We start from the raw sequence: 23,710 nt of genomic DNA on the forward strand, positions 1-23,710 counted from the left end.
TCACCACCTCAACCTGCTGTCACAAGAGACCGAACGCCCTTGGCAGGCGACCCAACCCCAACATCCCAACTCTAGTGTCTGATATCATTGCATGCATGCAATGCACTGCCGCGTCCAAAGTCATGTATGTCTTCCCCCAGGTTCACTGGCTCACTAGCCCACCGCGAGTGGGTGGTGTGTGTCAGATCCCCCCCTCCTCTTGGTGCCCGATAGGCCGGATGGGGGTCACACATCAGCATCAGCATGTCCGCGAGCCCATATCCAGCGGGACGGATTTGCCCAACGGCAGGTCTGAGATGGACAACCACCATGGGATGGAATGGTCTCGTTACTCACTTCCACGGCTTCACGGCTGTTTGATTCCTACAGGCTTTTTTGTTACGGCTTTGCTTGTGCTGTTTTATCTGCACATCTATATATAAAAAACACCAATGGGACCCCTCCGTCATCCCCCCGGCCGCCGATCCGGTGATGTCTCTCAACCCCGTATGCCACGATCATGTCCCCCTCCCTCCCCGCCGTAGCTGAGATCCGGTGCTTGGGAAGAGGGGATTGTCTCACTCCCTGGCACAGAAGACCGAGACCATCGCCCACACACTTCCCCGACCAATTGCTGCCCTCCGGTCCCAAGAGACACGCAGCCCTTCCCAATCAGTAGTAAGACCAGAAGCAGATCGATCTGCCAGAAGCTAGTCTAGGACGGGCAGGACTGTCTCTCCGGATCAGGACAAGTGCCCGAGACACCACTTACACGCGGACACAGCGAAACGCACCGCTGCGGTGCGGCCCTCCTGCCTGGATGGCGCACCCCTTGCTTGAAGGAGTTGGTCGCTGCGGCAGGAATCATTGCCTACGTAATGTGTCTCACAGTGAAGTTTGTAAGTTGGAAAGTCGTCATTGTGCGTTAGTTTTGTACAGGATCCTCTGCTGGTGATGGTCTCCAACACACCTGTCCGTTAGAGTTCTCGAGGAAAACGGAAGTGGATTCAAAGGGGAAGAGGAAGTAGATGCAAAGCCAGAGGGGCTTGCAGCGTTAAGAGAAACAAAGTAAATATGTGCCGTCTGGCGGGTATGTCGTGAGACGCCTGGGTTGCTACACCCCATGCATGTCCTCTCAAGACGTAGATGCTATCCTATTAAATCCAAAAAAAGGAGGAAAAAACATGTCCCCTAAAATTCCCATTTCCCCATGTGCCAATCTGTGATATGCTTGCCTGCTGATCTGGCCTCGTCCGTCTGCGAGACTGGTTCTCTTTCACAGTATCCGTCCCATCCATCGCAACCCATTGTACAGAAAACAGAAATGGACATAGTTGGAAGAGCAAAATGACTGCTCTCCAGGCACCACCCTATTTTCAACTGTGTGGTGATACCTCTAGATCAACCACCATTCGCCATGCCTGCCTGCCCGCCTCTGCCTGCCATCCGTTCGTAGCCTCTCATTCGAGCTGATATGACGCCAAAAAGCAATAAGCCAAAAAAAGTCAAGAAAAAACACATTAAAAAATCATCGCCAAATTCAGATGCTCGCTCGCCTGCTCAGATTCAAAACAAATAAAGTCAAAAAGTCAAAAAGGTCAAAAAGTCCGCAATAGAGTTTCCCGGACCATTCGGGACCACAAGAAGCATGTTTCGGGTGCGTGAGCAATATAGGTCTCTTGGTGTCGCGGGAGCGGCGGTAAAAGTGTATGTGTTCAAAAAGAAATAGTTCGTTGGAACAAAGGGAAAGATAAAAAGGTACCAGACGTGGCGGTCGTGTTCGTTTTATGGAGCGTTTCGTTGGGTTCGGACCCGTCGTGAGGAAGGTCGTTATCATAGGTAGGTTGGTTTGGTCATTCCGTCGTAATTCATCATCACATCTCTCCGTCGTTACTGCATAGCTGCTGTCCTCCGCTCTGAGTGTTGCACTCCGCCACCATCTTCGCAAATCTCCGGACAACATCGCCCGGGATCTGGTCCCACAGCAGTGAGCGGGTATAGACCTCGGCAGCCGAGTTCTTGTTATTGTTGCGCATATTAGCGAGGGCCTCGGCCAGGTTGCGCCTGCCTTGGCTGGTGGATCGCTCTGCAGGGGCGTCCTGCATGAAATCCTGGGAGTTGACACCGTTATACTGAGCGGCAGAGATTGAGAAGACTTGTTCGTTGGTCTGTTCTTGTGTCGGTTGGATGAGGGCGTCGGTCAGCTCGCCAAGCATGGATGAGGTAACACCCTCCATGTCAGAGCTCCCCATAGCCATCGACGGAGCAGGTGCCCTGGCCCATGCGGTACCGGACGGCTGAGGGGCCATCTGCCCCAAACCCGATGACGATTGAGGGACACCAGCGTCCTTGAGCACGTTCTCCAGAAGAGTGGCCGAGGCGGCGCGAACGTCTTCCGACACGCGGGGAATGGGGGGCGTCGACCGGCTCGAGAGGACGAAGGCGCCGACAAGGAAGAGCATGAAGAGCAGGCCGCCTTGTTGGGCGGGCTTCTCCACATCGGTGGGCAGTGGGACCTCGGGCTTCTTGACCGAGATGACCTGCATCTCCTGCTTGACCTCGGCAGGGTGCTCCAGTGCGAAGTCGCCGAACAGCGGCAGGTTATCCCAGGACGCATCCATTGCGAGACCTTCCATCTCGCTGCCGAAGGCGCCAGGGAAGCCCGTGGGATTTGTTGGCACGGGAGGTGCTGCAGACATGGCCGCGCCCTCGAGCCTCTGGACGTGGTTCGTCAGGACGCTGATCTTCTTCCGCAACTCGCCCGTCTCGATGGTGTGAGCGCTGATCATGTCCTCCTTTTCGAGGTTGAGGTTCTCGATGTACTCGGTGTACTGCTGCTTCTCCCGGAGGAGCTGCTCCATCTGGGTCTTGAGAGTGTCCATCTCCTGCTCCATCTGGCCGATGACTTCGGTGTATTGCTTCTTCTCGTCTTCAAGCCGCTCCGTGTGCTGCTTTTTCCGCTGCCTGGAGTCGAGACTGTGTTTGGCTGTTAGATTCAAGTCGTCAGGGTTACAAGAGGGAGGTATGGATGGGGTGTACTCACGCTGCCTGCCGGTTGCGCAACAATCTCTTTTGTTGCTTGAGCTCCTTGATCTCCTGCTCATCCGTTGACTGCGCAATCAGATGGTCGATGTTGCTGAGGTTCCGCTCGGCGGGTATGTCGAAGCGGGCATTCTTCTTCCGGATGCCATCCCCTCTGCGCAGCTCGTTGTGGGAGCGGATGATGTCGCCCGCCGGGCGATGCCTCTTGACCATGGCCTGGTCCTTGAGGCCCTGGCTGATCCAGTCGTTCTTCTGGGGCGACGTGGGAATGGATTGGCTGTCCGCGTGGGCGAGCTGCTGGAACATGGCGATCTGGTTGCCAGTGTTGCCGAATGTTGCTGGGCCTTGCATAGTTGGCGGCCTTTGGAAGATTGACGCATGTGAGTCGAACTCGGTGGGTAGGCCGTCGAAGGCTTGGAGAGGAGTGGCAGTTCCCGAGGTGCTCATGGGCCATGATGTACCTTGGGTACCGTATGCGGCGGCTGGCGGCTGGTGTTGCTCGAGGCGCATGAAGGGGTTGTTGCTGTGCGGCGGCTCAAAGAAAGGGTTGTTTGACGGTACCGACTGCATGTCTGAGGTATGCCATTCTTCGGTTTTGGGCGAGAAGAGGGATGAGGAGACAGCAAACGAGTCTCTCCTGCTGTCGGCCATGACTGGCGACATCTCCAAGGCTGAGTCAAGTGCGCCGTGGTCGAGAATGTTCTCGTCTAATATGCTGGCAGAATCCTCTTCGAAGTATTTTTGGGCGTGGTTGGTGTCGACCGCTAACGGCGCTCTGTAGAATGCTTGCATCGGGAAGGTTGAGACCATGACAGGCCGGCTGAGGTTGGGAGAATGGTTTCGAGAGAAATCCACAAAATGGACTTTTTTGTGTGTGTTTGAGGGAAGCAGTGCGTCCGCTGGTGTTATATGGGATGTTAGTCGTGGGTGGATCTCAGAGCGTAGCGGTGAGGGCAAAAAGGTCGAGGGTGCCCCTGTTATTTTTGGAATGGAGGGGTGTTGAAAGGGGCGTGTAGATAAGAAGAAGACTCGGTCGCCGTCTCTCGCCAGACTTCCCCTTCCGATCAAGTAAATCGAGGTTTGGGAAAGAAACGATGCAGAGAGATCAAGTCTACCCAGGTAGGTAACAATCGCGCAACCCGGAGCAAAGAGGGGGAAGGCAGCTCAACAAGAGTCTGATAAGTGGCTGGTGTGGAGAGAGCGGAGAGCGGGAGGGCGGGAGAGCGGGAAGACGGAGACGGTGGATTTTTAAAAGAAGACCAGACCGGGAAGTCCGTCCAGGGAAGCAAGGAAAGAAGGGAATGCTTGGTCACTCACGCACTCTAATTCCCGTGTCGTGGGTTGGGTGTACAGGAGGTGGTAGTGGGTTTGTGTTGCCGTCTCTGGTCCTGGTCTTGGTGGTGGTGGGTAGGTGGTTGTTGGTGCTGGGATGAGGGGTACGAGATACAGCGCAAAGCTCGTCGTTCGTACTCGAGGGCGGGATGATTGTGAAGGAGGAGGTAATACAGTTGGAACAAGACAATGGTGTTTACACAGTTCCAAGTTCAAATGTCGGTGATGACAATGGTCAGTCAAGATGATGATGGTGCAGGATGGGCTGCTGGTTGCAGGCTGCTGCTTGGGTTTTGTAGTCTTCAGTCTTTTTGGCCGTCAGGCCGAAGGGCACCTCAACTTGTGATGAACCTTTGCCGTACGAACTACCTATTTCAGACAGGAGGCAGGTACGAAAGTACTTGCTTGGCTAAGGGTGGTGGTGGTGGGGGGCCCTACGAGGTCACGAATGGAAGGGAAGGGATCCCATGGAAAGTGCAAGGCATGTGTGCTGGTGTGACTTTCCAATGGTGTTGCAGATGCTCTCAACTCTCTGTCTCTCTCCAGTGGGTATTCCAAGTAGGGGGGAGGGGTGTGGGAGCAAACATCCGGAGGAAGACACACCCGAACAGCATCAGCTGTTACCCAAAATACCTCCTACAGTACTTCCTACCACATACTGCTTGGCAGAGCTAAGTATGTACTTCCTGGGGAGCTTGATCCTGTCTGGCGATGCAATACGGCCACGGCCAGGCGTCGTCAGCTGCAAGGTTGCCCAGGCGTGAGTCCCTCGAGGATGAAGAGCAGCGGCATCAACAAACGGCCGGAGAGTCCCCTGGGTTGGCTCGATCGAGTGGGCCACAGACGAGCAGCAGACAGCCCTGGCGCAGGTTGGGCAGAAATGGCCTTAGGGCATCGCTACCCAAGGGGACCTCTGAAATCCAGTGAATCCAGTGACCAGCCGCGCCAGCCAAGACTCCGACTCTCATTGCTCAGCGCTGGGTGGGGTGATCAACTCGGAAACGTCCCCCATCTCCTAGCCTAGCTTGCCCAGCCGCTTAGCATTGCCATCACCCCAGAAGAGTCGAGCTGAAAGGGCGACTCTGTCGTAAATCTAGTTAGCGTTGAGCCAGTCAGTTTCGAAACGCTGAGGAACCCCTAAATAAGACCCCCAGCGGAAACGGACCGCAGATTGGCGAGATCGCAGACGCGATCATGATCCGCACGCAAGAGGTCATCTCCCCGACAGGCGGGGCTTGGGCAGAGTTTGTTTGGGGCGGAAACGACTTGATAGCTTCCCCGTTCCAATCAGCCGCCATGGCAAGTTGTTCTCCGTTAATTCCGTCAATGCTTGCCATGCTCGAAACATGACCGTTATTAGAGACGTCCTCCGCATTTGCGCCTATGGTGTTGAGAAGAGACAGCGCTAACCGAACTCACCGTTACGTTACCATCGAGTCGTCAGTATCCCCCACCCCATTTAGGCAAGGTCCCATGGAATAATTAAGCGCCCCTTCGTCCTCCTCAAAATCAACATCAACATTCGACGACATCCATCATCAAACCCGTTGGATCGCGTCTCTCGCAAAATGTTTTGGGCAGGGCCCTGTTCCCGAACATGCCATTCTCTCTCGCTCTCTGGCCGAGTTGACCGAAAGGATGGAAATTGGGGTGGCTGGTTTGCAGGCATTTCCTGATCTCGGACTGGCCAAAACCCCAGTGTGCGTCCGGCCGCATATTCAGAGGCCCGCTACCGTAACCCAATTGCCCAATTGCCCAAACCACAGATCGAAGACCGTCTCTACCCAACCCCAACACGAAGGGTCGGTGTGTTTCTGTTTTGGCACGCGAACGCGTCCAGTACTGCTCCGGGGCCAAGCCCTAGACACCGCTTCCTTCTGACTCGTCTCTTCGGATCTCCTCGGATCTGGATGTTCCCACAGAGCACTCACCGTCCTTTTCGCACCCGATCTTATGTCCGCCCTGTCATCTGCCCACCTGGATACTCCATAAACAACCCAATGTTAGTGTGTTGATGTTTATGTTTCAGCACCAACACTCACCCCCGGGCCAGCTCCGCCGCCGGAACCAATCCGGCCGGGAGAATGCGATGAAGAACCAGTCCCGCAAGCGAACCAGGGGGCCAAAGGGCCAAAGCCGTGTGATGGAACACTAGCCAATGAGTTTTCTGAGGCGATCCTACCGGATCAGATGTCATTGGACTCGCTTTCTCGGCCGTTCGGGCTGTTACCGCCGTTCCCGGTGTTCTGGGTTGTACCTGCCCTCTCACCCAGAAATCGCAGAATCCTGTCACTTGCCGGCAGTCCCATTTGCATCTGGATCTGGAGTTCCCGCTGTGGTTGGTTTCAGGCTCAGTCACACAGCCCCATAATGGCGTTCCTGCGGGAAACGCATGCGCCTGAGCCAGTGTGCATCATCGTCTGCAAACCCCACAACCTGGTCTACGCAAGGACCTACCCTTACAGCAGTGCGTGATCGGATGGACACCACCTCTTTAGGATCAGGGTGGTGGTGGCCTGAAGGAATAGGAGACGGGGTCAACGAAATCGTCTAGCACTCCTCTTCTCTCCTTTCCATATTGCAAAGTGCCATAACGACAACCGAGGTAAACCGCTCCAAGACGGTATCCTGCGTTCAAGTTAAGTTGGCTCTTTCTTCTATCGTAGTTAGCGGTGGGCGTTTTTATGCCTCTAGAAGGGCAATCGCGGCTTCTTACTTGACCTCACGTTCATCAAAATCTAGGAGGCGGCGCACAAAGTTCCACCCGCATCGCTTCTCACAACCAGTGATACGCGACATGATGGGGACGGGCCCCAAATCTCACCACTTGTGCTCCCTTTATTCGGGCTTGCCCAAATCTGAATCGATGGATACCTTTGATACGCCTTCCCTAGCTTCGGTCGATATCGAATAGACGGTATGCCAGGGTTGCCAAGACTCATCACGGAGGCAGCTGGGTATGGCCACGTCGATATGATACTGTCAGCCTTTATTTCCGGTCCTTGCGACGACACGATACGGGATCATTAGTCTTATTAGACACATTCCGACGATGTGGACAGCCCTGCAGATACTATGGCGATATTACGAACTTCGCTCTTGATTTCGCGAGGACTAGAGACGCTGCTATCCTCAGACCCCGTCTTTGGATGGAATGGCCCGCAAAAACGATGCTCACCAGGCAACATCATACTAGCACTAATGTCGCTTCATGACCCAAGACCCGCCCGGAATGATTGCGAAGGAAGGGCAAAGGAAGAGCGGTGAAGCCGTCATCGGTCGCCAGCATTCACCATCCGAGTCCGTTTGCAAGATGCTCAGGAAATGGACCTTCAACTGCCAGAAACCCCCACTGGAAATATTGAGGAGCCTTGTCTAAAGTCGCCAAGCGAAGCGGGCACTCTCGAGATCAAGATTCGTTTGTAACTGTTGGGAGATGGGGGCGCATAATCTGACATCGATAGGGATATGCTAGGACATTTTACTCGATCGTTCGTGTCGTTTTTCACCAGAGGCTTTCCAAACTCTACGCTGCCGCCTGATGTCTTGTTTGCGACTGGTCCCAATGGAGGGCGGACCTGCGTTTGACTTGCATCCCTGGAAATAAATCCGCGGCTTTTCGCTTGGCCGCAGCCTGCATTGGAGCGGCGCGGGACGGGCATTTTAGTCTGGATGAAGAATCATTGGGATGACGACCCTGGGGGATTCGTTCTCCGCGTCTCTAGGCATCCACATTCCCATTCGCAAGAGGGTGAGATTAACCACGAAACAAGAGACCGAAGCTGGAACTCGTCTGCCTTTTTGGCAGGATGGACGGAAATCGTTTCTTACTACTTGCTCTCCGCCTATCACAGCCATCCCCCAAGTGACTCAGATGTAGCGGTGAAGGCGTCTTTGGTGCCCAATCCAGTCCGCTGCCTCTCCCACCATTCTCCTTCGAGACACTCTACCTCCCAAATGCCCAAGTTCGGAAAACTGCCGACGGCCCTTCGTGACTGTACTGAGGTAGTGAAACGCCTTGCCAAAACCCTGGGGAATGTTACGTAGTAGCCCAACCTTTTCTCTCCACTGCCCCCGTCATCATCAGGGTCCCATGGCCGAGGATGGCGCGTCAGCCACACTACACTACCCACCCACCCCCCTTCTCTGCCGTGCCCACCCTCCCCGCCACGTACGGACCGTGGGACTCGCCGAATATCCGGACATACGCTCCTGGTCTTCGCACCCGCGCCGGAACATGGAACCGGGGGTTCGGCTGGCCAGCCCTTGGCGGTATGGGGAGTGAGTGGTGTGGGTTACAAAGGGAGGAAAACCGGCTAAGCGGGCGTTCGAGGAGGGTGAGCAGGGAGGTAGGTAGATAGATAGGTTGGTAGGTCTAGATACCTAAGTCGACGTTTGTTAATCTATAGGAGACGATGTATACTTCCGAACGAGACTAGTAAGGACAGGTAGGGCTCATGGCGCATATCTATCAGTGTCTGTGTCACGGTTTCACGACGCCTGGCACAGTTGGGGATGCAGCCTGGGTAAGACGTGCCAGTTGACATCTCCTGCGAGGCTTGCCTGATGTGTGATCCCAGGGTTGGGCTTTCCCAAGAGGGAGTCACGCGCAGAAAATATGCCGACGAGTCTCTTTACATCTGGCGAGGGCGGACCAAATGGTGTTGATGTTCTTCTCTTCAGGTGCAGCGGGAAGCGTGGCAGAACTTGTTTATTGGCCTTGGGCGAGGACTGTCGTACGATCTAATTCTCTGCCGGTGGGATGATCCACGGTAACACCATAACCCGCCACCGGCCGGTATATCGACAAAGCAGCTCTCTGCTTTGGTTTGCCGAGGTTGAGACTCTAGCGTTCGCCATCCTATGCCACCATCCTGCCACAGGCAACGGCGCTCCTATCTCTTCGGTAGCCCCCACCATTCCTGGATTGTTCTAGTTGGGCGGTATCCAAAAGGTCTTTCTGAGACCAATGATGGTAAATATCTGGTGCCAGGACATGCCACCCATAAGCTGGTAGATGTAGATGTACAGTACAACTCGCCAGGGGAACCCTGTTCCATGGAGATGACGCGCCTGAGCGATACCTAGAATGCCGGAATCACGCCTGCTCAGGGCAAGCCAAAGTCCCACAGCTCGACAAGCAGACTATCTTGCTCCTCTGAGGCGCTGTCTGCACGCGAAAAGATCCGCTTCGGGATCATGAACTCCACCACCGGAGTTTTCTTGACTTGCTTGGACATCTCGGCATCCAAGAGCTGTGGCCACAAATAGGATTAGCAAACGTAGAAATCAAGGGCCCGGCCGGGGGTGGGGTGGAGGGGGCTTGACAAAGCACTTACACTTCCATACGAGTGGTCCAAGAAGTCCTCCAGGTTGTAGACTTGCTTCGTGAACTGCTCCGAGATGATCTTCGCGATGGTCGCAATGTTGGGGTGGTAGTGCGACTGCAGCTGCACAATCTCCCAGAGGCAGCTGTCGATGGCGTGTGTCTCCATCGGGTCCTGCTCGTCGGGCAAAAACGGGTCTCCGACTCCTTCGCTCTCGATCAGATCCTTCTCCTCCTTCGTTCTCGGCACTCTGTGGAGCATGAACGTGCAGAGCGGATGCTTCTTCAGGAGGTTGTACATCCAAGGCACGATTGCGACGATGGCGCTTGGAGGGGCGTTGAGTGTCAGCCTTGCCAGCTTCTTGATAAAGCTCGCGACCAAGACCGCAGGCAGATGCGAGGATGCTAAAAATGTGTCCAGAAGGCGGAAGAAGCGAGAGCGATGCCTCGAGTGTAGGATGTCCGCATCCAGCAGGGAGTACAGCTTGGGGTAGAACAGGGGATAGTCGAGATTTCGCTCCTGGATTAGATAGAAGACTCCTGACAATGCAAGGAGGGATGTTGAACCGCCAGCGTTGTAAGAATCTGTGAGGAAGTCCATCAGGAGCTCGGGTTTGCTAAACCACGGTGATATCGAGACAGTCATCACTTCTAGTGCCTTCTTCCGTTGATCCTTGGTCAGTCCCAGCCTCATCAGCGCAAGCCACGCCTCTTGCGCCTGTTTCTTGTGTTGCGATAACAAGAAGAGCGGATGGCTCTTCGCGTTGGGCCGGTCGACGTAGAAATCCTCAAGGTCCTTGTTCGAGCCAGGTACCCCGTCAATTGAAGTAAGAAGGCCGAACACGTTATCCAAGGTCTGCTCTGAGGTTTCGGAAGCTGGGCGTGTGAGAATGTCCCTTGATGATGGTCAGCACCTTGCCAGAACAGCGAGAGCAACAAAACGAGGGCCTACCTGATGGACTTGAATGTGTAGAACCGGATATCGTCGTACTCATTGACGAATTTCCCTAGGAACTCTTCCCTCACACTGCCATCCACCCCGGGTTGTACGAGGGCGGCCACAATCTCGGTGAAGAATGCTCTTGGGAAGCTGTACTCGGCGTTGCTGTGCAAGTGTTCGGCTTCCGCTTTCAGGATCCTCATGGAAAGAGTTAAAGCCGTAAGCGCTAATTCGTCACGCTTAATCATTGATATGAGGCTCTCCTGGTACTCCCCCAGCCGCTCTCGAAGCCACCGCACAATCGTCTCGTCCTTCTCGGAGGCATCCTTCGTCCTAGACAGGTTTCCCGATGCGAGGAGACGGATGAAGATCCTGCAGAGCGACACCGCAGCAACCATAGCAGCCTCGGCGCCATCATCTTGTTTCCGTGAAATCCCAATCAAGGTGGTGATGTTGTTGTAGTTCTTCCTCGACTCCAAGATGCCCTGTTCTAGGAGCAGGATCCGCGATTGCTCGTCATCGTGGCCGCCGCTGCCGCTGCTGCTGTTGCTGTCCGACCGTGGGCGTTTCTGGGCGGGCTCCGATTTTCCCTTCCGCTTCCTCTTCAACGCGGTCTCTGTAGTTCCCGGCATTTCAAAAGATGTGCAAATCGTTGGCGAATTGCCTTGTCCTTCGTCGTGCAGCAGGTCGATTTCCAAATTCGATGGTGGGGCTTACATGGAAATTTCATCGGGAGTCGCAAAAGTCTGGTTCCGACCCATTCACAGCAACGCCACGTGACCGTCTAACCGAACTGCCGCGTTAAAACCTCTCAACCTCCTTCCGAAGCATTACGGGAACAATCAAGAAGTCAATAGTCCATCTCCTGTCATCCCACAATGGCGTCCCGTTTGGCAAGAAGCGCTGTCGGTGAGTCTCAGCCGCTCATAGAAGGCGCGCCGCGCTCAATTGGACACTCAATTGACTAACCTCGATCCGCAGGGGCTGCCCGTCTCCGGCCATCCGTTGCTCCCCGAGCCCTCCCCGCAATCACCTCTCTGACGACGGCCCGCCAGTCGTCGAATGTGCCGACCCAGGACCCCAAGTCCAAGGCCCAATCCATCATCGATTCCCTGCCCGGCAGCAACCTGATCTCGAAGACGGCCATCCTCTCGTCCGCGGCCGGTCTGTCGGTCTACGCCCTCAGCAACGAGTACTATGTCGTCAACGAGGAGACCGTCGTCGCTTTCTGCCTGCTCAGCGTCTGGGGCGCCCTCATCAAGTACGGCGGCCCGACCTACAAGCAGTGGGCCGAGGGCCAGAACGAGAAGATCAAGGGCATCCTGAACGCCGCTCGCGTCGACCATACCCAGGCCGTCAAGAACCGGATCGGCAACGTCGAGCAGATGTCGGGCGTCATCGACGTCACCAAGACCCTTTTCGAGGTCTCCAAGGTAAGCGGCCAGCCCATGGAAAATTGATTTCTGGGGAGTCTCTCGCTCCTACGCCTACGCCTATGCCACCTGGGAAGAATCGAAGATACTGACGGGACGTTTTGCAGGAAACCGCAAGGCTCGAGGCCCAGGCTTACGAGCTCGAGCAGAAGACTGCGCTGGCCGCGGAGGCCAAGGCTGTCCTGGATTCGTGGGTCCGGTACGAGGGCCAGGTGAAGCAGCGACAGCAGAAGGAGCTGGCCGACAACGTTATGGCCAAGGTGCGGAAGGAGTTGGAGAGCCCCAAGATCCTGCAGCAGATTCTCCAGCAGAGCATCGCCGATGTCGAGAGTAAGCGCGCCCTCCCACCTCTGCTACGTCCTGGCTTGCCAGAAACTGACTCGGTGCTAACATATATGTGTCTCTCTAGGAATCGTCTCTTCCAAGGCGCAATAAACATGCTGTCTAGACACATTAGAGAGCGATTTCCTTTGTACTAGTGTTCATACACGCCCTGTGCAATAGCCAATTCAAGATTTAAAGTCACTCTAAAACTCGCTTTCCCTCATGATCTCGTCTGTGTCTGGCTACTACCTACGCTCGAGTTTGCCTATATCTTGTGACGCTTAAGTTTTATCACAGCGAAGGGTAGAGAGGAGTGTGGATTGACGAGACGAAAACAGAAGATTATATTGACCGAAAAGGGAAAACATAAAAATTGCTTAACAGTACACTAAATCTATGTGTGGGATCCCCTCGGGATCAGTGCGACCATGGCCGAGCCTCGTACTGCGCATTATCCTCTGGCCTCCCCTCCACCGGAATCTCGACCTCGTTCGGATTCAGGTACCAGGACGCATCGCCAGTGGTCTGGGTAGTGCTCCAGCCATTGCCCAGCCAGCGCAACCTGTTCGGGCTGGGGTCGGCGCTCTCGTAGACGTAGTCCTCCCAGCGCGGCGACCGCAGGGCCTCGAGGGCGTGCAGGGTGGAGCCGGGCCACAGGCCGATGATGCGGTCGCCGTTGCCGCCGTCGGAGCGGTACCACGACTTGCACTCCTCGGTGTAGACCGTGCTCTTGAAGTACTCGAGGATGTAGTCGCTGAAGTCGGCGACGCGCTCGGGCCGCGGCTCGATGGTGGCGTAGTCCTCCTTCTGCATCTTGCGGATCACCTTGACGATGTAGTCGATCTCGCCCTCGAACATCTTGGTCAGGCTGCCGAAGCCGATGGCAGAGTTGGGGCCGAACATCATCAGGTAGTTGGGGAACCCGTCCACGGCCACCGACAGGTAACTCTCCGGGTACCGGGCCCAGCGGTCGGCCAGCGTCAGGCCGTCGCGGCCCACGACCTCGAAGTTGGGCGGCGCAGACACCCGGAACCCTGTGGCGCAGGCGAGCACGTCGAGCTCGATCTCGCGGCCCGAGGCCAGCCGGACGCCCGTCTCGGTCACCTCGACGACGCGGTCGACGACCACCTCGACGTTGGGCTCCGTCAGGGCCTCGAGAAAGCCCATCCCGGGCGTCAGGCGCCGGCAGCCCGGGGAGAAGCTGGGGATGATGGTCTTGAGCAGTTCGGGCTTCTTGCCCGCCAGCTTGGCCGTCATCGAGGCCCGGAAGCTCTCGACGAACTCGCGCTGCATCGCCGTGCCGCGCATCGTCGAGTCGTGGATCGAGTTGCCGTCGTTCTCAATCACCTTGCGCGTCTTGAGGTACGCCTCCGGGTCGCGCGCAAACAACTCCTGCTGCTGCTCCGAGACTGTTTCCCCGCCCGCCGTGTGAGCATGGTCCTCCCTTGGAGACACAAAATATGTAGAGAAGGGTTTCCTTACAGCTTGTCACCTTCGGGTCCAGGCCCATCTTCTTCATCGAGTTGTCACCGAACGCGGGGGAGATCCAGGTCGGCGAGCGCATGAAGCACGTCACCGAGATGCCCTCGATCTTCTGCAGATTCGGGATGATCTGGATCGCGCTCGAGCCGTTCCCGATGACGCCGACCCTCTTGTTTCGGTAGTCATAACTTTTGATTTTGTCGTTAGCGACCAGATCCTCCTAAGGCCAGGGGGAATACTGGTTTTTTTTTGGGGGGGGCGGGTTGAGCCTACTCGTCGTCCCACTCGGCGGAATGGAGCAGTTTCCCCTTGAACTTGTCCAGACCCGGGACATCGGGCCAGTTGACCTCGTTCAGCTGGCCGCGGGCGGGGACCAGGATGTCGGCCGTGTCCTCAAATTTCTCACCCGTCACGGTGTTGACGACTGAGATCTTCCTGTGATCCTGTCAATATCGCTATTCCTGCGTTGTGGAAGAGCAGCAGAGTGGGCGAACCATTTCTTCTCGCTGGCAATCCATTCGCATCTCTCGACCTTGTGCGAGGTCTTGATGAACCTTGTCGCACCAAATCGATCAGCTACACCTTGCAGATACTGCTGGATCTCGCGTCCTGGGGCGTAGAGGTTGCTCCAGCGCGGGTTGGGCGCAAAGGTGTATTGGTACGAGTGTGCTTTCTTCTCGTCAGCACCCGTTTTTCATTTTTGCGAGTTGGAGAAACTGAGACTTACATGGAATATCGCAAGCAAGACCTTGGAGGCGCTGCAATTAGCCAGTGTTCTGTTATGTCTCTCGGATAATCTAGCCCTCACCTGGATAGCGATTTAACCACCTGTATGAGAGTCAGTCCTAAGATCTTCGTCCTCTGGGGGCGGAGGGCGGGTGTTGCCACTCGGAGGATGAATAACATACCAGACACCACCGACTTTCTCATTCTTCTCATATACGACGAGGTCAATGTTCCGCAGTTTTTCGGGTATCCTTTTAACCCCAAGTTAGACACGCCTCTCTTCTTCGTCCTCTTCCTCTCGCATACCTGATAGCTGCGAGGATGCCAGAGAAGCCCGCCCCGATGACCACCACCTTCAGAGGCCTTTGGTTCTCAATGGGCACATCCTTCACCTTGAATTCGCTGGTCTGACCGTTTACCACCGTCATTTTTTCTTTCTTTCTGGTTTTTACTTCTCCTCCTTGTCTTCAATAACTTCTTCTTCCGTTTCCTTCAGAAATAAGACTTGGTATCGGCTGGACGTAAAGGCAGGCGGGACAGATCAGGACAGAACAGAACAGGAGCATATGAATATGTAACAAGTTGACCAAACGTACGATGTAGTTAATTATAATACAAACAGAACCAGTCCTTTCTCCCCCCCCCCCCCCAACCCATCCGGCACTCAACCCCAAGCGACTCCTCCCCATTATGTCCGATGGAATCACCCGGTGTCAGAGCCCCTCGGCCGATGTCAGGTCCTAGTGCCGCTTTCTAATACCTTACCACCCCCCATCTAGCCTTCCTCCAACAAGCACTCGCCTAATCCCCAGGGGGTAAGGACCCCGCCCATCACCAGGACTGGTCAGTGGTCGCTCCCAAGAGCGTCTCCAAGGAGGGTCCACAGAGGGTATTGCGGAATGCGTGGGTCTCGACTCCAGTTCCGCATGACTGGCTGTGTGCGGAGTGTGGAGGAAGAGCGGGGGAAAGAGGGGGGAGGGGAAGATAGCCGGGACAGGTGGGTCAGCGGCGCGGCATCGCCAAGTTTGTTTGGGGACGGCATATCAATAGTGGCGACAGGACTGCCGGACTATTGAATTTCCAGGGGAAAAGCTGGTGTCACAAGCTCTATGATGGGGCCGACCTTCGGGATCCGGAGCGTCGGGATATCAGTTCGGACGGGAAGATCCATATTTGTGAATTTCTTTTCCATTTTTTTCTTTCAACGTCCAGTTCCTGTCTATCCGGGATACTGGCATCATCGTGTCTACAAGAATGAGGGAACAAATGACTCTCCAACACAGGATGCATACCCTTGCATCGATCCATAGCCAATTCAATCCATTTCGGACAATGCGCCGGACTCCTTGCCATGTCCCAATGCGTCTATTCTTTTCAATGCGAATAATGCAGCGAAAGCATGAGAAGCAAATTGCGGGGGGTATCCATCAGTTAAGGAAGGGATAGGAAACTGGTGATAGGAGAGGCGGAATGACATCACAGCTGGATGAAGTCCTTCTGTTCCGAGAAGTCGAAGTCATCATCTTGACCGATGAACTCCTCAACCTCGTCAGAGTCCACGTCGTGGCTGTCAACCGAGTCTCCATCCTCGTCGCTCGAGAGGTCCTCCATCTCGGCGTCATCACTCTGGTTGTCGCGAGCAGTGTTCTTGCGCAGGACGCTTGCCCTCTCTCGGTGCAGGAGCTTACAGCCCTTGGTCTTACAGACACCGGTGTTGCTGAAGTCAGGACACTCGAGGGAATGGCGCTCAGGGCACTCTGCGCCTTTCTCGCAATAACCGTAGACACCAAAGGGTCGACATACCAGAGCTCCTGGAGCTAATTTGACGTGCGCATATCTGCAGTTCGGGTTGGTGCAGTGATCCTTGGCAAAATGCAAGCACGTCGGGGTGCGCTGAGGCGTCAGCTCGTGCGACAGGTCGCAGCCATCTCCATTCATGCACTCGCCTTTCTGCAGGAAGTCCTTGCAGATGGCAACCTTGGACGGGTCGTGGATATAGCGGCATCGCGGGCCCTTGGGGCAGGAACCTAGAATCGACGTGTGGTTAGTAGCTGCCCGCATACATACCGTGTTCCGGGCACAGTCGTAGCCGCTCGGGATTCGTGATTGGAGGGAGATACCGGTCGTGGAGAACGCCTTGCAAGGTACGTTGACTTTCTTGACGATGCCAGATCGTCTTGGGTTCCTATAAGTCAGCGGCCGAATATCGCCATGTCGGGAGACATACCGCTGAGCCTTGATAATTCCGTGGCGATACAAGTTCCCGTTTTTGCTTCGATAGAACTTGACGCCGCCGATTACGGCCATCTTCGGGGTAGCCTTGGCCGAGTTGTTGTCGCCTATTCGAGAGCATTAGGCGCGTCATGACATCAAGTAGCGCTGTTTGCAAATTTGCCTGGTGGTTACATACCTGGAGCTTTGACAAGCTTGCTGCCGTTTTTGGCCACAAGGAACTGAATTCCCTGGACCGAAATCTCGTAGTTGTTCGCAGACCCTTGAGGATTAGTGCTCCCACCGCCATTTCCCATTCCGTTCATGTGGTTCTGGCTCATGTGCTTGAACAGCTTTGATCGCTCCATGTGGTCTTTTACGGCGAGCTTGTGTCGGCGCGTTTGCTCGATGGCCCGTGTGCGAGTCTGAGCATCCTTCTCATATATCGATGAGTTGATGAGTTGGCGATGGCGGTCATTCTTGGTGACCCATGACGAGTTGGAAGCATCCGACGCAGTACCAGAGTCCTTGTCGTTGCTTTTGTTGTTCGGTTGATTGGCACCTTTGAGAACTAAAGACCTGTGTCGGTGAGAGGGCAGACCCGCACCACGATATCCTCCTCGCGCAGTATGGGGACCACCACGACGCCAGATATTGGTTCCACGTCCGGAGTCTTGAGGGCGGTCAATTTCGATGCCGAGTGAGTTATCGTGAGATGTAGACATACGGTGCTGTGCCGAGTGATGATGGCTGGTCGAAGGTGCCAGGCCCGTCTGCTGGTTCTTATGGCGATTGATTTGACCTACGAGGCACCCATTTGTCAGCTCTGCCACACGAGTTGAGACGCAGTGATACTCACCAGCCAGTTGGCTGATCCTCGCCATCATTTCCTGATCCTCCGCAGACATCCTTGCTAATGCTAATGTGCTTGTACTCAAGACACTTGTCAGATAAAAAAAACAGGGTGCGGGAGAATGAGTTATGTAAGGGAAAGGGAGGGAGGGAAGGGATGGGATGGGAAGAGATGGGAGGTGCAATAAGGATGGGAATTCAAATGCGCTTCAAATTTGGGTTGCTGAAGGTCAGCGGTTGATTGCGCAGGCAGGTAGCTTCCAAGAAAAGAAGGCTTGGTTTGTGAGGTGAGATGGTAAGGCGATACGCCGCCAAACTAGGATCCGAAGGCAGCCAATCAGAAGCAAAGTTTGCCACCTTGGAATAAAGAACTAGGTGGGGCCCCTGCAACTTGGATAGCCGCATCACGTTCTGTAATATTGATGCATCTCCCTCATTGTCACCCAGTCACAATATCTGGAGGCACCAATTGAAAACCTCTTTCTTCCAGCACCTACAGACCGGAGAACCTCCAATTTTGCTGCTGTTTCTCTCACATACTCACTCCTCTTTCAGATATCGCCATGGCGGAACAGCCACACATTAAGCCCGATCCTGAGGGCGGATCGCCCCTCGTGGAAGACGACTTTGACGATGCTGGAGACCTGGAATTCTACGACCAATCCGTCCCGGGCGATCCCATGGGCACCATGTACTTGGCTCGCTTGCCCAACTATGTATGGCAAGCATGGGCAGATCTCGACGATGATGCCGAGATCCAACTCGGAACCATCCGCCAGTGGGACGAGGTCGATGGGAACGGGGCGTCGCATGTGAGCATTCCCAGTTTGGATATGGATTGTGTCGGCCACGGCTAACGAACCCTTCTTCTTCAGCCAAAGCTACAGCTCCTTCTCAAGTCAGATATTGCCCAGCATCAGCACATCCCGAAAGAGTACAACATGGACATCTCTGATCCAAACGTCTACAACACTTTCGTCTTCACGGAACAGGATCTACCCGGATACGCTGCGAAGAACAAGGCGAAGGCAGATGCTCTAGCTCGGGGCATCCCTGCGCATCTCCTGCGCGACAAGAACCCAAAGCCACCACCGCCTGGTGGTCCTCAGCCGTTTGAGCGCGGAAAGAGGGGCCCTCCACAGTACCGACGCGGGATTCCGAGTTAGTTTATTGTCTGTCTGTCCTCATTGCGAGAGGCTTTCTGACTTGTTCTCAGAGAAAACTACCATCGGCGGCAGGATTAAGCACGAGATAAGCTGTACACCTGTGCCGAACGCGGAAACCGATCACATCCTTCAACTGCGGGCCATAGAGGCGATGAAACCGAAGGCCCAAACCACGATCCTGGGCGCTTTGCCGTATGGCCCCGACGGCATCATTTATGCCGGTACACAGCGTGCCCACGACGCATTTGAGGGCTTCATCGTACGTGCCATTTTCGGGGTTGCGGTTGCCCTTACATGGACTAACAGAGCCGCAGAAAACCGCGCCCAAACCTGATAAGGCCAAGAAGATGGAGAACAAGACGGCCAGATGGGAGGAGCAGAGGCTTCTGGATGCTCTCGAGGTTGCCTTCTCCGAGTACACATACTGGTCTATGAAAGCGCTTCGTGCAAAGATCCCCCAGCCCGAGGCGTTTCTTCGTGAGACCCTGGATAGGTTTGCTGTTTTGCACCGGAGCGGTCGCTTCGCAAACCAGTGGTCTGTCAAGCCCGAGTTCCTCCACCTTATAGAGAAACGCGGCAAGGGATTGCCAGCGGCAGACACGGCAGCACCAGGCGGTGAAGCAGAGGCGGGCCCGTCCGACGTGGACGCTGGGGAAGATGAGGATCTCAAGATGGAGGATGTTCTCTGATTTGTCGTCATCGAATTACATTTTAATTCCGGGTTTGCGTGGGAGGCGGCGTTTTTGCTTCTTGGGCGTTGTGGCAAGGAAGGCGTTAGTTCTGCTTCAGGCTGCATGTAATATCTCCTCAGAGGATACAGACTACGATACCCTTTGCATCCCAGGGAAACGCACGAATTCATCAAATCAGCGCTTCAAGGTTTTGTTGTATAAACATCAACTATCTAGATGTGATCTGCTCAAGAGTGACGTACTGTACCTCATCAGCTCACTTACAATGTGTGATGACTTTAATATTTTTCTCGAGTCAATCAACTTGTTAGCCCCTTAACTGTTGGAGTCAAAAGTCGGCCATTTAAGGATTCTATCAACTGCCTACCACACCTGACTTGACAAAACTCGCGGGACCCACAACAATGGACATCGTACTCGATTTCGACGGCACAATCACAAGGCACGACACCATCGCCACCCTCGCCGCGCACGCCATCTCCAAGAACGGCGGCGCGGCGGCCGCAGCAGACTGGGACCATATCATCAAGGCATACACCCTCGACCACGCGAGATACGTGGCCGGATACTCACCCGCCGCCGCCGAAAGGACGACCCCGGCCCAGGAACTCGCCTTCCTCAACGGCCTCCGCGCCCTCGAGCAGGCCTCCCTCGACAGAGTCTCGGACTCGGGCCTCTTCCGCGACCTGGCGCCCGACGACCTCGCGCGGCTCGGCGAGTGCGCCGCCGTCCGCGATGGCGGCGGCCGGGTCGAGATTCGCCGAGGGTTCGCCGAGCTGCGCGACGGGCTCTCGCGGCGGGGGCGCATCGCCGTCGTGTCGGCTAACTGGTCTGCCGACTTCATCCGCGGCTGCTGCGGTGGCGGCGGCGGGCTGGACGTCGTCGCCGCCAACTTGGTCGAGTTCCCGACGGGGAGGGTCCGCGGCGTCGTGCCTGGCGGAGACGGGGAGCTGGTGCTCACGGCGCGGGATAAGTACCGGGCTCTGGAGGCGGTGGTGAGGCGGTGGGGTAGGAGGCCTGGGGAGGTGGTCTATGTGGGGGACTCTGGTACCGATCTGGAGTGCCTGCTTGCGTGTAGGGGTATTGTCATTGCTGATGACGGGGAGGGGACCCTGTTGGAGACGCTCAGGAGGCTGGGGTTCGAGGTAAGGCATGTTGCTGAGTGTGGGACGGACTTCAGGCTTGCCTGGGCGAAGGACTTTAAAGAGATTCTGGACAGTGGGATCTTAGGTGGCCCGGTTGCAACAGTGGCTCCCGAAGGGATGGACTGATTCGGTGTCAAAGACGGGTGTTTTCCTTTCCGTCTTGGGTTGAAGCTACATCAGTTGCTCCTCGGTGGTCTTTGTTCTTATGGTGGTCAAGCTGCCCTTTGGCCCACTGAAGACAAAGGGCACACACAGTTCCTGGGCCAATGAATTAGTCGGTCCATTGCGGACGCCTGTGCAATTAACATCAAAGAAGCTCTATACAAGAGCTGCCTTGCGAGGTTATACGACCGCGCGCGGCTTAAGAGTTGTAGCTAGTTTATAGATATCCAATACAGCTGGTCCATCCGCCGTAGATAGGAGCGACTTTGCAGTTCCGTGGCCCGTATCAACCACTACAGCAAGTCATTTATCTACTGGATACGAGAAGCTAGCTGGCACCGACTCTTCACGCCACCAAGTCTACCGAGTCAGCCCTCCGCATGTGCTACCACCGCAGGCTCCTCTACGGAGCATGCAACCACTCCGCCTGGCTCGCAAAGGCACAGTCCTGCGAGACCGAGAAGGCTTTCGAAGCCGGAAGCAACGCCGTGGGGTGCAGTTGGATGTTTGCGCATCCCCTGACCACTACGCGGGTCGACAGGCTATGTCCCAAGTGCGTCAGAATGAGGGCCTGGTCGGACGCCATGATCGGGAAGATCAGGACTCTACTGAGGACGTTGCAGGAGGATGTGGCCCGGAGGCTGGGCGCCAGCGACGGCCGGGGGGACGAGACGGATGGGGAGGCGTCTAAGCTCGATTCCCGGGATCTTTCTGGGATGGCAGCTGAACTGGCCTCCTGGATAGCGACGCCGGATACAACTGAGTTACCGCCCTTGGCCCCATCGGCTCGCGACGAAGAGACTCCAGGAAGGATTGTGGTAAGCCAATTCCACTCTGTGTAATCCCACGGTTCTTGATGGTCTTGCGCCACGACAGCCATTGCAAGAGGAGGAAAGAAAAACATAATATTCTTTGAGGCATGCTATGGAATATGCGTTCCCAAGACTAGTTGGCGGCCATGCTAATGTGACATGTAAGAGAAATGAGCTCTGCGTTGCTGGGATTTGTTTGACTTCCTCGATGGACACTCGGAGGCCAGACTTAGCAGCACCTTTCTGAGTGCTCCGTGGGCTGTGGAAAGTGCGTGAGCTGCCTATTATTACCTGGGTAAACTCGTCTTGGTACAGTACATCTTACTTGTGGTGACCGTCTGGAATAAGGACAAACATATGGAAGTTGAGAAATTGAAGTTGGAAGTCCACCTATACAGTGTATGCACAGTGCCAGGTACCAGGGGATGAGTAGTGATAGTCCGTGCATCCTGCCTTTGCGTACGGTACGGATCTCGCCCATGTGAATGTGCACCAAGCTTGAACATCTAACAACAGTCCCTCGCCCCATCAACGGCGACCCAAACCACATTCCAATCTTCAAGTCGTCAGCCCACGATGCCATGGAGTCTGTGGTCGTCACCCCCGCCGTCTGGCCCAGGCAGCAACGATAACCACAGCTCTTCAAAATCCAATGGCACCTCCACCGCGCCGTCTCCGGCTCGGGAAGAGCCCCTCCTCCCACCAGCGACGTCCGAGAGTGTCAAGAAGAGGGCCGTCTCGTGGAACGAGTCCCTCAACGCCACGGACTGGGCGCACTTTGCGGAGCCGCGCAACTGGGTGCCGACGCTGCTCGTGACGGCCACGGCACTGGGCGCCCTGCAGTTCTACCGATCCTACCTGCGCCGCATACCGGGGACGAACTATATCATGCCGGGCTTCTTCCGCAAGCGCAGCCTGCTGGGCCGGGTCACGAGCGTCGGCGACGGGGACAACTTCCACCTGTTTCACACCCCCGGGGGGAGGCTGGCCGGGTGGGGGTGGTTGAGGAAGGTCCCCAAGGACAGGAAGGAGGTACGGGGACGGACGGTACGCTCTTTCTTTTCGTTTGGGCATTTGATGGAGATACATCCTACGTTTCTCTTTGACTCTTGCCAATCTACCATTGGGGCAATCTAGTTTCTGTCACCAAGTACATGGACTAACTCACGATCCCCACTACAGATCCCCGTCCGCATAGCCGGCATCGACGCCCCTGAGGGCGCGCACTTCGGGCGGCCGGGGCAGCCGCACGCGGCGGAGGCGCTGGCGTTCCTACGGGAGTACATACAGGGGCGGCGAGTGCGGGCGTACCTCCACCGGCGCGACCAGTACGACCGGGTAGTGGCGACGGTGCTGGTGCGGCGGCCGCCGCTGTTCGTGCCGCGGCGCGACGTCGGGCTGGAGATGCTGCGGCGCGGGCTGGCGACGACGTACGAGGCCAAGACGGGCGCCGAGTTCGGCGGCCCGGCCAGCGAGAGGCGATACAGGGCCGCCGAGGAGGAGGCCAGGAGGAAAGGGAGGGGCTTGTGGGCGGCCGAGAAGGGCGGCGGCTTGTTTGGCCTGGGGAAGAAGAAGGAGGTCGAGAGCCCGAGGATGTTCAAGGACCGGATGAAGGCTACGGAGAAGAACGGCTGAGAGAGAGCGACCTCGACCGTTGGTCGGGCCGGAGCTCGGCTGCCCTGCTACTTACAGACCTACGGACATAGACATGGGCTGTAATGTAAGATCTACGACGTGCATGAAACATGTCAAAATTGTTTGTCAATTGATACCCATACGATCATAACATATCGTATCAATGGCGCCAAGCCAGCGCTGTTTAAGCGGCCGTATCTGGCAAATCGCCAACGGAACTAATCCATGGGACTGAGACGGGCTCATCATTAGGGGGTCTACGAGACAAATCCCATGGACGCGTACTTAAGAGCCTAGTACGGGTCTCGATGCTTAGCAGATCCAACCAGGCACAACTCAAGGTCTGCTGCCGATCCGTGGTTGTTGATAGCGTATTTCAAGCTTAAAGCAGGCCAGCCACGCGATTTCCCCTCCTACTCCCCCTGTCGCTGTTTATAGAAACCTCAATCCC

The 23,710-nt window shown here is 55.7% G+C and overlaps 9 protein-coding genes across 9 annotated transcripts; 5 read left to right on the forward strand and 4 right to left on the reverse strand.

Moving 5' to 3' along the window:
* Positions 1-1,853: 1,853 nt before the first annotated feature.
* Positions 1,854-3,831, reverse strand: QBC33DRAFT_561711 (uncharacterized protein; the record flags this gene model as incomplete). The annotated part of the gene is made up of 2 exons (XM_060430153.1): positions 1,854-2,955; positions 3,023-3,831. 2 exons carry the CDS (start codon positions 3,829-3,831, stop codon positions 1,854-1,856), a joined length of 1,911 nt encoding a protein of 636 aa, XP_060280891.1.
* A 5,630-nt stretch (positions 3,832-9,461) lies between these two features.
* On the reverse strand, positions 9,462-11,251 carry QBC33DRAFT_456949 (CBF/Mak21 family-domain-containing protein; the record flags this gene model as incomplete). The annotated part of the gene is made up of 3 exons (XM_060424833.1): positions 9,462-9,608; positions 9,693-10,575; positions 10,632-11,251. The coding sequence occupies 3 exons, from the start codon at positions 11,249-11,251 to the stop codon at positions 9,462-9,464; spliced, it is 1,650 nt and encodes a 549-aa protein (XP_060280892.1).
* A 192-nt stretch (positions 11,252-11,443) lies between these two features.
* On the forward strand, positions 11,444-12,763 carry QBC33DRAFT_546820 (uncharacterized protein). The gene is made up of 4 exons (XM_060428690.1): positions 11,444-11,528; positions 11,601-12,052; positions 12,160-12,382; positions 12,462-12,763. Exons 1-4 carry the CDS (start codon positions 11,498-11,500, stop codon positions 12,485-12,487), a joined length of 732 nt encoding a protein of 243 aa, XP_060280893.1. The 5' UTR covers positions 11,444-11,497; the 3' UTR covers positions 12,488-12,763.
* Positions 12,764-12,793: 30 nt separating this feature from the next.
* On the reverse strand, positions 12,794-15,213 carry QBC33DRAFT_572398 (FAD/NAD(P)-binding domain-containing protein; the record flags this gene model as incomplete). The annotated part of the gene is made up of 8 exons (XM_060430652.1): positions 14,891-15,213; positions 14,767-14,835; positions 14,667-14,686; positions 14,586-14,606; positions 14,353-14,527; positions 14,132-14,293; positions 13,859-14,046; positions 12,794-13,785 (listed from the first exon to the last, which is right to left on the reverse strand). Exons 1-8 carry the CDS (start codon positions 15,010-15,012, stop codon positions 12,794-12,796), a joined length of 1,749 nt encoding a protein of 582 aa, XP_060280894.1. The 5' UTR covers positions 15,013-15,213.
* Positions 15,214-15,756: 543 nt separating this feature from the next.
* QBC33DRAFT_546831 (uncharacterized protein) lies at positions 15,757-17,901 on the reverse strand. Its single transcript, XM_060428691.1, has 4 exons — positions 17,655-17,901; positions 16,995-17,597; positions 16,812-16,923; positions 15,757-16,760 (listed from the first exon to the last, which is right to left on the reverse strand). The coding sequence occupies exons 1-4, from the start codon at positions 17,701-17,703 to the stop codon at positions 16,061-16,063; spliced, it is 1,464 nt and encodes a 487-aa protein (XP_060280895.1). The 5' UTR covers positions 17,704-17,901; the 3' UTR covers positions 15,757-16,060.
* A 309-nt stretch (positions 17,902-18,210) lies between these two features.
* QBC33DRAFT_456942 (putative transcription initiation factor) lies at positions 18,211-19,502 on the forward strand (the record flags this gene model as incomplete). The annotated part of the gene is made up of 4 exons (XM_060424832.1): positions 18,211-18,459; positions 18,535-18,808; positions 18,864-19,072; positions 19,128-19,502. The coding sequence occupies 4 exons, from the start codon at positions 18,211-18,213 to the stop codon at positions 19,500-19,502; spliced, it is 1,107 nt and encodes a 368-aa protein (XP_060280896.1).
* A 204-nt stretch (positions 19,503-19,706) lies between these two features.
* QBC33DRAFT_594783 (uncharacterized protein) lies at positions 19,707-20,995 on the forward strand. The gene has a single exon (XM_060431796.1). It carries the CDS (start codon positions 19,910-19,912, stop codon positions 20,774-20,776), a length of 867 nt encoding a protein of 288 aa, XP_060280897.1. The 5' UTR covers positions 19,707-19,909; the 3' UTR covers positions 20,777-20,995.
* Positions 20,996-21,172: 177 nt separating this feature from the next.
* QBC33DRAFT_497320 (uncharacterized protein) lies at positions 21,173-21,957 on the forward strand. Its single transcript, XM_060425588.1, has one exon. The coding sequence runs from the start codon at positions 21,193-21,195 to the stop codon at positions 21,652-21,654; it is 462 nt and encodes a 153-aa protein (XP_060280898.1). The 5' UTR covers positions 21,173-21,192; the 3' UTR covers positions 21,655-21,957.
* A 243-nt stretch (positions 21,958-22,200) lies between these two features.
* QBC33DRAFT_457045 (nuclease domain-containing protein) lies at positions 22,201-23,259 on the forward strand (the record flags this gene model as incomplete). The annotated part of the gene is made up of 2 exons (XM_060424839.1): positions 22,201-22,671; positions 22,807-23,259. 2 exons carry the CDS (start codon positions 22,201-22,203, stop codon positions 23,257-23,259), a joined length of 924 nt encoding a protein of 307 aa, XP_060280899.1.
* Positions 23,260-23,710: the final 451 nt, after the last annotated feature.

This window comes from Phialemonium atrogriseum, assembly GCF_030411735.1.
Source record: "Phialemonium atrogriseum strain 8032-3 unplaced genomic scaffold QBC33scaffold_23, whole genome shotgun sequence".
Classification (NCBI taxonomy): domain Eukaryota; kingdom Fungi; phylum Ascomycota; class Sordariomycetes; order Cephalothecales; family Cephalothecaceae; genus Phialemonium; species Phialemonium atrogriseum.